At 40.7% G+C, this 12,362-nt stretch overlaps 1 protein-coding gene across 12 annotated transcripts in view; it reads right to left on the bottom strand.

Annotated features, from left to right (window-relative positions):
- Window positions 1-565: 565 nt before the first annotated feature.
- The window catches only part of BTRC (beta-transducin repeat containing E3 ubiquitin protein ligase), a 184,325-nt gene continuing 172,528 nt past the window's right edge, over window positions 566-12,362 (bottom strand). For 10 of the 12 annotated variants that reach the window (XM_025466960.3, XM_025466969.3, XM_025466963.3 and 7 more), the window contains 2 exons: window positions 7,120-7,312; window positions 566-5,223 (listed from right to left, as the gene is read on the bottom strand). In XM_025466960.3, the coding sequence (XP_025322745.1) occupies window positions 7,151-7,312 (162 nt within the window). In that variant the 3' untranslated portion in view covers window positions 566-5,223; window positions 7,120-7,150. Of the gene's footprint in view, window positions 7,313-12,362 lie in introns of all 12 variants that reach the window. The other 2 variants (XM_049102997.1, XM_049102994.1) reach the window with 1 other exon arrangement.

Raw genomic sequence — 12,362 nt, 5'->3', positions numbered from 1 at the left:
GTAGCAGTGTTCTCCCTCAGATGGTCAATGTTCCTCCCTTCATTAAAAAAAAAATTTCTTTTAAAGGTTTTATTTTTAACTAATCTCTACACCCAACATGAGGCTCCAACTTAAAACCCCAAGATCAAGAGTCACATGCTCTACCTACTGTGCCAGCCAGGAGCCCCAGTCCCTTCATTTTTTGTAGCTTGTTGGAGTTTGCTCCTGAATGTGAGCTCATCTTTCCAGAAACTGATCAAATGGGATGCAGGGGGAACCCATCTTCTCAGTCCCTGAGGAAGCAGAGGAAAATCTAAGTTCTGGGCCCTGGTTGGGTTGTGGCAGGCTGAGGCTATAGTGACCAGTTCCTAAATTAGACATCACTTTGGCTTCAATTTAATTCATCATGGACCATTACTTGTCTGCCAGGGGTCCCGTATTTTTTCACACCATTTGGCCCTGACTTCTCTAAATGTTTTCCCATGTCAGATTATCTTAAAAGGTATCTGTGTACTCTGTTCAATTTATATATCAAAACTCATTGTCATCTTGATGTTGGGGCAAAGAGACAAGACACTTAGAAAACTCACTTTAATCTTATATTTGTAATTTAAGTTACTTTTTTTGGAACAGTTAAAAAAATTCAGAACACACTATTTTACCATGATCCTAGGTTGTGAACATATTTGTACCTTGACTACACATCACGATAACATAACCACAAAAGTCAAAGCAGTCAGTACTTAAGAGTCTAGAGAACAGAGGGCTGAGCCAAACCAACTGAAAGCTCTCAGGGAAGCTCACACTCGTTGCCAGGCCTGCCCCACAGCTGAAGTCCAGCGAACATGCCTTACAACAGTCTGGATGGGCTTGGGTGATCACTGATTTGGGAAGGTGTTAGTTTCCTTGGTACCCAAAGGTCTAACCCTCCTTGTTGGTCTTTTCCTTCAGTGTCCAAGAAGAGAAATGGATAAGAGAGGAAGGGACACTTTATAATGCCATTTACCACCCTGATCCTTAAATATACACACAGCCAACCAGAAGCTGGGTGAGCTGGAGAGCATATTTTAGAGGTCATCTGACTTCAGGAAATTGTAGATCAATTTTGCACTCAATTTCTAACAGAAGAGGTTTCTGGATATCAATGCATTAAGTTCCACTAGAAATCAGGCAGCCATAATTGTGCTCTTTTGGTTTCTCTCCTCAGTTCCAAGTATCCTTAAGTCACAAATGAACTACAGACAGAACCAGCAAAACTCAGCTTTATTACCCTAAGAGATGGCTATCTTTCTGACACTGATTATGTTGTGCCAATGTTAAGTAAGCAGCTCTGGTCTGTACGTGATTAGCTGTGTAAATGAAGCCCAGAGAGATGAAGTCAGCCTGCAGGCTTTAGGTGTGCTGATTGTAAGTGAGAGTTATTCTAGGAGGGAAAAGAGGAAGGCAAGAAGAAGCAAGGGCACCTTTTCATGTTTTCCAGCTCTTGGGATATCTGTTCAGCTCATCCAAATAGGGAAGGAGATCAGAAATGTGGATTAAAGTCATATGGTAAACCTGATCATCAAAGAGTGTGATGGTCACAGGTGGTGGGTATCTAAGCATCCCTTTTTCCACTAAGAAGTACCTTTGGATTCCTCCCAAATTAAGCTTGCAGCCTAGGCTCTCATGCCTGCACCATTCTGGGTTGGACTGCTCGCACTTCAGACAGGAAGATGTTACATCTAAAATGGAAGATGCCAAGAAGGTCAACAATACCAAGGTATCTAATCTACTTCTAGGAAAGAAAAAAAACCACTCTATTTTCAATATCCCTCACCACCCTCCACCCCAAGCCCTTGGTTTCCACATACAGTCAAGTGCTAAGCAAGGAGTAGACCAACCACAGCTGTTCTGACCAATGGGTACCAGGAGACGGCAGAGGAGAAAAGAGTGCATATTTTCTTCTCTTCAGCTTATGACTTTACAAAAGAAAAATAAAAAAGATTTTTCTTAAGCAGAAAACAGAATGATTTAGGGGCCTAAGGGTTTTTTTTTTTCCAGTTCAGAAACAAGTTATGAGGGCCAGACTTTATTACTTGACAATAGAGTTCCAGAGAGTCCTGTCTCTGAAATTTCTGGTGAAGAGTCTCCAGAAAAAATTTTGCCAAGGGACAAGTGTAAAAGGCCTCCATTCACAATTCATGTCCACTTTCCAATTGCACATAAGAAAGGAAAAGGGTGTTCTCAGCAGTGAAAATACATATATGTGCAGCAAGGCATGCTGGTTTTGTCCAAGCAGCCCCAGTGTGACTGGAGAGCTCCTGGGTGCAGATGCATGCACATGCTCCTTGTGTGCCCACCTTTGAAGGGGTTTCCTCCCATCTTTAAGAAACACCGTTTTCAGGCCCACACTGGAATTTTAGTGAGAAGTGACTAATCTACAATGGAGACATGCCATTTCAGAGCCAAGAGACTCCTTCAGCTCCTTTTCTACCATTCCTTTTAGTTGTATTGAGACTTTCTTTGTTTCTCTTTTCTTTTTAAAAAGGTCAAACTTTACATTTATTCTAGCCCAGTTGGGGATTAGTGATAATCAATTCCCACCGAAATCATGCAGAGATGGTAAGTGGGGTTTACCTTCTCTGGAAATGAACTTCTACTTACCTGATTATTTCTTCTACAATGAACTGGTAAATGACCCCCAGAGCTGAGAAATGTGACTGACTCAGTTTTTCAGACCACTTAACTTCATTCCCATTTCCATCAGCAGCAAAGGACAACTTGGGGAGAACATGCTTGATGGAGCTAACGGCTCCAGACTGCAGGCTCCACCCTCAATCTCATTTGTGATCGTACTGGACAAGCTTCAAAACAATCTTAGAAATTATCTACCTTCAACTGAACCTAAATGGGAGAGCAAAACCCCGGGCACCAATGAATATTCAACAGCTCCCACTTTTAAATAGCAGCATATAAGAGAAGGGCTAGTAAAGTTATGGCTATTGGACAATATTTTCAAACAGCTTGAAATCCATGCCTCTTTAATGCCTGATCTTACTCAGGGCTGATGAGTTTTACTCCCGGCTGATGGCCCTCTGCCTCACCTGTAGCAAAATCTGTAACCAATCAAAAAGCCAAAAGTAGCCAACACAATAGACAAGGAACTCTGATGATGGCTACATAGAAACATTTCTCTGTAGCATTTGGGTAGTTGGGAAGAGAAGATACTTCCCAGGCAATGCCATATTATACTGGGAAATATTTCCTGAATATATCCTGGAATGAAAAGCTTAAAAGCACTCATGAAGTTGGAAAGGAAAAATGCATGTGCATAACTTGCCTCTCAATACATAACAACAACATTCAGTTAAATCAGAAGGGAAGGGGGAAGATGGCGTTCTCTTCCTCTCCCCCTTGCTGAACTAAAGGTAGTCTGGGTTAGAGGTCATCTGCAACTGGCTCCCATTCTGATGCTTTTACAGCAGCTGGTTAAAAAGAGGCTTTCTTTTACTCAACTGCTTTGCTTGGGAACAGAAACAGACCTGATTGACTGCTCAGCTTCCAAGAGAAAGTAGAGACTGCAGTGTGGCCTTGGGCCGGTGATGGGTGTGCCCATGCTACACGAGAGGGCTGATGCAGCTCCGTGCTGCCCTGGGAAACAAGCTGGGCACATGCTGGTAGTAAGAACTGTGTTCCCAAGTTGGGGTGGCATATGTGCCCTGCCCGACACTCATACAGCTGCCTTTTAAGCGGTCAGGGTGGCCTGGCCCTTGCTGAGGTCCATTTGTTTATGTTGTTTACCAACTTCCAGAGAAATTTTATTGACTGGGGAAAGTGGAGAGTTAAATAAGGCCAGGGAAGGAATAAAAGGAAAGAGAAGGCAGTTTCTGCCCCATTTAGCAAACCCTGTGTGCCAAACTTCACCCTGATCCTCTTTCTGGCAGATTTGCCCTTTTGTAAAATACCATGTTTGGGAAAAGCAGGAGGAAGGTTCTGCAGTATAAGGTTGAGATGATTAGCTTGCTTTCTGAGAGATGATATATTTACTATTCTAAATGAGAAAGAAATCCACTTTTACCCCTGACTACCTCTTTAGCTTCTCTGATTGTGGTCTTGGCAAAGACACAGGTGCTGGGTGCTCACAGACCCCGATGAGCAAATCAGAGGTGTGAACCATTATGCAGAATGCACCCAGAAGCTGGCTCTGGCCATTTCAAACCTTTCAGCTGAACCTTACCAGTGATTTAAGATGAAGTACAATGCTTTTTATTACACATCTAATTGTTAATGAGAGGAAATGCAATCAGCAACTCTTTTCTAAACTCTACATGGAATCGAGGAGACTGCTGAGTCCAGAAAAGATGCGGCCATTGATGGAGCCCAGGCAATTTCTGCCCTTGCCCCCACCATTTTTGGAGGGAGGGTGGTGTTAGAAGAGAGAGAGAAGAGTTGCAAATATGATGGGAGTACCTTCTAAGAACCCACTGCTGCCATACAAGGTCACCTGCAGCAAAAGCCTGCATTTGAAATTTCAACTGAACAGCATTTATCTCTTCCAAGTGTGGCATTTTCTCACTGATTTGCCTCATGTTAACTGAGAACCTCTCTTCATACTCTTTCTTCTCAGGTGCAGCAGAGAAACAGGTTGAAGGAGAGTGGGGGATAAGGGAAGAGGGACAGAAACAGAAAGAGATTTAAGGAAAGAGGCCCAGATCTTCCAGTGTGTATTTTTGTTTTCTTTCTCTCTCTCCTCAAAGGCTATATAGACAGACAGCTCCTCCTAAGCACAGTGGGGCTGGGCTGATACTGCCGGGTGCTGGGCATTCCTAGGTGCTGTCTGGCTTGAAGTTATACCCCCTGTACCATAGAAGTTGGTCTCCCAGAAGGCTATATAGGGAAACTAGTTCTTCTGCTTAACAGCAAAGCAAGAGAGATTCTGGCAAAACACTAAATATATTTATAAGTCATCTTTGTCTGGAACCAAATAAGGAAAAACAGGTGCAGAGGAAAGGAGAGGAGGTGAGGTGAGGTTTAAAAGTTCCAATCATTCACAAAAGATAAAGACATCTTCTGATAGCAGCACGGAAGCAGTCAGCTGTGCTGAGTAGACCATCCTGGGTCGACTGCAGACCAACTGTGTCCCAACAGGAGTCTCAAAGCCCCATTCCTCGGCTAGTCCGGGGAAGTGGGTAGTAGTTTGATTGTTACTGTTGTTGCTCATCCTGGTATTGGCAGATATGTTAAATACCGCAACTTTAATGAGTCCTGTGTGAAAACAGAGCACAGTCATTAGTCCCTTTCCCTACATTCCTCACTTGCTCTAAGAGGAGAAGAATGGTAACTTAGCTGTCAATTGGGAGAAAGGCTCAGAGGTCCTTCCAACACCTGCTCTCTGCCCATGTTCAAAGCAGGAGCTTCTGTCAAAGGCTACATAGCCTGCCTGGGGTCATGGTGGGGCTCACTGACATGCTCAGGCTGCAGCACTCATGCAGAGTAGTTACTCTGACATCGTGAGATTAAGAGTGACTCTGGTGGGTATATCAAGATCTCACCTGCTCCCTGTAATGATGGAGTAGGCAAGGCCAGCTCTGAGGTTCTGCCCCTGAATGGCCAGAAGCACAGCTGTGCCATCAGCAGAAGTGGGGCAGCTGGGTAAAGCTGTCTGGCCACTTGGCTGGAGGGTCCTGGCACAACAGATGTGGAGAAAGTCTGATTGTTAAAAATGTGCACTAGACACACTCCTGGTACCTTCAAGAACAGATGTATAGATGGTGGCTGGTAATGTGGCCTGGAGATTAAGACAGAAGTTGGGATTTGAGATATAAATTTGAGAGTCATCTACACTGAGATGAGAGCTGAAGCCTCGGGAAGAGAAAAAGCAGCCAAAGCAGGAAGCTTTGATAAGGAGGAAAAGCCCGAGACACACTCTTAGGGGTGAGAGGAGAAAGGAGACATAAACAATCAAAGAGTCAGGAAGAATATTAAAAATGGCAAAATGCCATAGCAATCTAATGAAGAGAAAATTTTGGCAAAAAGGGGATAGGTACATGACAATTACAGTATTACTAACAATGACCACTTTTTACTGAGGGCTTGTTCTGAGCTAGGTACTGTGCTAAGCACTAAGAATTTTACATAGGACATTTCAAAGCAGTCCTTACCACAACTTGGTGAGGTAGGGACTGTAACCCATCTTACCAATAAGTAATCTAAGGCTCTGGAAGTTGCTTGCACAGGGGCACACATCTGGATTTTCACCTGAGCCTGCCTGTGTGACCTGGCTGAGGGATAGGAAGCAGTGTGTCCTCTGTGAGAACTGTAAGCACTAAAGTGAGCCCAGCAGGGCCTGGACCACCACACTTAGAACCTCTACAAAAGATGTGCAGAAAAGTGAACTAAATCTGTACTTCTGCCATAGAGCTAAGGTAAGTGTGGGAAATAAGCAATCATAATGACAGCAACATTCCCTAGTAGTGCAGTTTTCCCAACCCAGTGATATCCTAATTAGTGGATTTGAACTGGTTGACACTGGGTGTTATCTGAATATATCATCACATAGATAAAGATGAGATGTAAACTGTTCTCCTGCCTCAGAGGGAGGTTGGAGACTTGAGTGGGAGAATACACGGAGTTTTATCAACCCCAGAGCTACTTTCAAGGTCAAAAGACAGTTTCTTTTATTTTTTGGAAGGGGTGGGGAGTGGAGATGAGGGATAAAAAAGCCACATTTTGTAATCAAATGACACTGACAAGGCAGAGCTGTAAGAAGTCAGCCAAGAGATGTCACCAAGAAAATTGTCTACTCACACATTGTTTACTTGGTTTAAAGGGTGTCTGTTACATAAACTGGTTTGATCTAGGAACTACAAAGTCACAGGCTTATAGGTCATTACTCTTAGTTTTGAAGCTGCTTTAAATATTATTTTAACAATCCTATTAGGTAACTGGGGCAGAAATTATTCTTTCTACTACACAAAGATTATTTAGATCTAGATCAAAAATCATCTAGAACTAGCTACCTTGATGAAAGACACTGTCCAGTGTGCAGCCCCAACCCTGTCTCATGTTGGCTTCACCTGCTTTATAGGAACTGGAGGGCTAGCAACAGCCAATATTCCATCTCCCACTCACAGTGCTATGTATACAATTCTTTTTTCGTACCTGGGCAAGTATGAGGTCACTGTATGATTATTTATCTGGAGATATAGGTGTATGTTCGAGAAGGGGAGCGAGGGGGTTCAGCTTGGGCAGCTGGATCGTTTAGGAAGTCCCAGATGAGGATTGTGTCATCATGTGAACTACTGACAATCTGGAATTCATCAAACTGGAGTCGGAATACTCTTCCAGAATGCTCCTAAAGCAGCAGAAACAAAAACTTTTGAACTACTCAAAATCAAAAGGACCCAAATTCAGCAACATATCAAAAGAAGTCTATAGAAAGACTACGGTATGATGATAATTTTCTCTAATATTTAGCTGTTTCAAGAACAGAGAAAAAGCAATTTGGAGTAAAGGCAGAATGGAAAAAGTCAAATATTGGGTAGCTGATTTTGTACAAAGTTATATTCACTAGACCTGAGCCATGCCAAAGAGTATGCTAGCTTCTCACTGCTAACTCTCCTTGGTTTAGGCTGAATGAGAACATTCCTCAGTACCTTCCTGGTCTTTCTGTATCTGTTGGATTCTTCTACAATCAGAAGCCAAGAATTGATGAGCAGTAATACGAGGTGTGCTGGTAAATGTTTATCAACTAATTATCCCCAATTTGTAAAAGTATTCACCTATTTTTATGCTGTAAAAATTCCTACAGTGCCTAATTTCAAACTACCCATGTGAGGTAAAATTCCTGAAAGCCTGACAAGTGTCTTTCATAAGCAGGTACAAGCCTGCTCTAGCACACACTGGCAGTAACTACCACCTTGATCAAGATGTAGAATATTTCCAGCACCCTGGAAAGTGCTCTCATGCTCCTTCCTTCTCAATACTACCTTCATCCCAATGCTTTCATCGTGAATTCATGGATTTCTGTTCCTGAATTTCATATAAATACACTCATATAGCATGTATTCTCTGGTGCCTGGTTTTTCTTACTCAACAATGCAAGGTGCCTTTTTGTTACTGCATGTAATGGTCTTTTTAAAAATTACTGGTTGCCATGCCCTTATATGAACACACTGCATTTTATCTTTTCTCCTGTGGCAGACATAAAGGCTGACTGTAGTTTTGGCTATTTAATAAAGCTGCTCTGAACATTTATGCCCATGTTTTTTGAAGGATATATGCTTTCATTTCACCTAGAACTGCAGGGCTATGAAGTAGGTATATATTTAGCTTCAGCATGTATAGAGAAACAGTTTTATTTACTTTTTCAGTTTTATAAAAGCTGTGCCAATTTATACTCCCACCAGCAATATATCAGAGTTCAAGTTGCTCCACATCTTCACCAACAAACTCATGCTGTCAATCTATTAAATTTTAGACATGGTGGTATGTTATTGGAGTTTCAATTTGCAGTTTTCTTTATGAAATTGAGGAAGTTCCCCTCTATTCCTGCTTGTTGAGAGTTTTTATCATGAATGGATAATGGATTTTGCCAAATGCCTTTTCTGCATGTACTTATATAACAATGTGATTTTTCTTCTTTAGCTTTCTGATGTGAATTAAATAGTTGATTTTTTTTTTTGAATATTAAACCAGTTCTGTATACCTGGAATAAATACCACTTGGTCATGGTGTATATGTGTATTTTTGTGTTGTTGGATTTAGTTTGCTAATACTTTGATGAGGATTTATTTTATTTTTAAAAGATTTTATTTATTTGAGAGAGGGAGAGAGAACACATGCACAGGCAGGGAGGAGAGGAAGAAGCAGGCTCTCCACTGAGCAGCCAGCCCAATGTGGGGCTGGATCCCAGGACCCTGAGTTCATGAACTGAGCTGAACGCAGATGCTTAACCAACTAAGCCACCCAGGCACTACAAGAATTTTTTTAAAGAGTTACTTCATTTTATTGGCATACTGCTGTCTTTTAAATGAGTTTAGAAATTTTCTTTATTGTGAAATAACTAAATATAGGGAGAGTGACAAGACTACACTTAGATTTTAAGGAAAGTGTTTGAAATATTACCAAAAAAATCCTGCCTAATAAACTCACCTTAGTCATACAATTGTGTTTGCCTATTACCTTATCTAATACTTTATTTTGAATTATGGTAAAAACCACATAAAATTTACTATCTTACCCATTGTTAAGTGTACAGTTCAGTGTTGCTAGGTACATTTACACTGTTGTACAATCAATCTCCAGAACTTGTTCATCTTGCAAAACTGAAATTCTATATCCATTAAACAACAATTCTCTATTTCTCTCCCCCTCAACCTCTGAGAACCATCATTCTACTTTCTGGGTTTGACTACTGTAGATACTTCATGTAAGTGGAAGAATACAGTATTTGTCTTTTGTGACTGGCTTGTTTCACTTAATGTCCTCAAGTTTTATTCATGTTGTAGCATGTGACAGTACATCCTTTCTTTTCAAGGCTGAATCATATTCTATTGTACAAATATACCACATTTTTTCATGCATTCATCTGCTGATGAACACTTGGGTTGCTTCCACCTCTTGGCTACTGTGAATAATATTGATATGAAGATGGGTGTGCATATCACCTTGAGATCCTGCTTTCAATTCTTTCACTCAGAAGTGAGGGTGCTGGATCATATGGTAATTCTATCTTTAATAGTTTCAGAAACCCATACTGCTTTCTTTCTAAAAAATATTTTATTTATTCATGAGAGATACAGAGGCAGAGACATAGGCAGAGGGAGAAGCAGGGATGTGGGACTTAATCCGAGGACCGCAGGATCATACCCTGAGTCAAAGACAGGCACTCAACTGCTGAACCACCCAGGCGTCCCCCCATACTGCTTTCTGTACAGGATGCACCATTTTACATTCTTTACAAGAAGTAAATGAGCTCGCAGATGAGACATACTGATCTGTACTTTTCTTTCTTTTTTTGCTTTTGGTATGAGGGTAATGCTAGTCTCATAGGATGAGTTAGGAACTATTCACTTCTATCTTCTGTAAAAGACTGTGAAGAACTGGTATAATTTCTTAATTTCCTTAAACATTTGGTAGAATTCACTAGTGAACTCATTTGGGCCTGATGCTTTGTTTTGTAAGGTTATTAATTATTGATTCAATTTCTTTAATAGGTATAGGCCCATTCAGATTGTCTATCTCTTATGTCAGTTGTAGAAGATTGTATCTTTCAAGGAATTGATCCACTTCATCTAGGTTATTAAATTTGGGGGCATAGAGTTGTTCATAGTATTCCTTGATTACTAACCTTTTTTTTGTTCATGGGATCTATAGCGATGCAAAATTGGGTTTAACATTTGGATACACATAAAAGGGGTTAGCAAAATCTATTCCTAATAAAACAAAATCCATTCCTAGTAAAAACTCCCAGCAATCTAGGAACTCAAAGAAACTTGCTAATCCCCTGATAATGGGTTATCTACAAAAAACCTACAGCCAACACAGATCTACGTATATATGTGTAAACAAAATGGTGAAAGACCAACTGTTGTTTCGCCAAGATAAGGACATCCACTCTTACCAATTCTTTTGAACATTGTATTGAAGGTCTTGATCAGTACAAGAGGACAAAAGAAGTGAAAGGTATACTATTGCAAAAAAGTGTATTTCTATATGCTTGTAATGTACAACTCAGAAATTAAAAATTTTAAATACCAAAAAATTAAAGTATCATTTACAATAGCATTAAAAATATGAAATACTTGGGGATAAATATGACAAAAGATGTGTCAGACCTTTACAGTGAAGGCTATAAAACACTGTTGAAAAATTTAAAGACCTGAACAAATGGAGAGAGATAACTGTTTCATGGACCAGAAAAAAGTGTTAAGAACTTAATTCTCTCCAAACTGATCAAGATTCATCACAATCCCAGTGAAAATCTCATTTTTGTTGTTGTTGCAACTGGCAAACAGATTCTAAAATTCACATGAAAATTCAAAGGACCTTTTCAAACTTTGAAGAAGAATGAAGTTGAAAGACTAATCCTTCAAAAGTTAATAAAAAGCTGCAGTAACCAAGAGAGTATAATACTGGCACCATGAAAGACAAAAAGATCAATGGAACTGAATAGGTCCTTAAGTAGACTCACGTAAAGGAGAGTCTTTTGAATAAATAGTGCTGGAACAACTAGATATCCATATGAACTTTGATCCATACCTGTATGATCTACAAAAATGAACTCAAAATGTAAAGCCTATGGGACGCCTGGATGGCTCAGTGGTTGAGCGTTTGCCTTTGACTCAGGGCATGATCCCAGGGTCTGGGATTAAGTCCCATATTGGGCTCCTGCGGAGAGCCTGCTTCTCCCTCTGCCTGTGTCTCTGCATTTCTCTCTCTCTCTCTCATGAATAAATAAAATCTTAAAACAAAACAAAATGTAAAGCCTAAAACTATAAAAATTCTAGAAGAAAACAAATGGGAAGATCTTTGTGATTTGGGATTAGGGAAAGATTTTTTTAGATATAATTGCAAATTACACAATCCATAATAGAAAAAGTTGATACATTGGACTTAACAAAAATTAAAAACTTTCAAAAGGTACTTTTAAGAGAATGAAAAACAGGGATCCCTGGGTGGCGCAGCGGTTTGGCGCCTGCCTTTGGCCCAGGGCGCGATCCTGGAGACCCGGGATCGAATCCCACGTCGGGCTCCCGGTGCATGGGGCCTGCTTCTCCCTCTGCCTGTGTCTCTGCCTCTCTCTCTCTCTCTGTATGACTATCATAAATTAAAAAAAAAAAAAAAAAAGAAGAGAATGAAAAACAAAACATAGACTGGGAGAATAGATTTGTGAATCACCTATCTCATAAAGGACTTGTATCCTGAATATGTTAAAAGAAATCTCAAAACTCAATGAGAAACCCAGTTAATTAAAAAAATTGGCAAAAGATTCAGATACTTTACCAAAGTAGATATACAGACAGCAAATAAATGCATAAGAAGATAACATTATTAACATTAGGTATATGCAAATTAAAATCACAATGAGATACCATGACGGGTGTGCACACCAGGCAGCGTGTAAACAGGTGGCGGGCACGCACACCACGTGGTGGGTGTGCACACCAGGCAGCGTGTAAACAGGTGGCGGGCACGCACACCACGTGGTGGGTGTGCACACCAGCGCAGGTGGGTTAACCTGTATTTATTAGAATGACTCAAAAAAAAAGACTGTACTAAGTATTAGTGAGGATGTGGAGTAACTGGTACTCTAATGCACTGTCACATGATACAACTGCTTTGGAAAACAGTTTGGGGGACACCTGGGTGGTTCAGCGAGTGGTTGAGTGTCTGCCTTCAGC

The sequence above is a fragment of the Canis lupus genome, chromosome 28, assembly GCF_003254725.2.
Source record: "Canis lupus dingo isolate Sandy chromosome 28, ASM325472v2, whole genome shotgun sequence".
NCBI lineage: Eukaryota > Metazoa > Chordata > Mammalia > Carnivora > Canidae > Canis > Canis lupus.
This window is presented reverse-complemented; position numbering and strand designations above follow the sequence as displayed.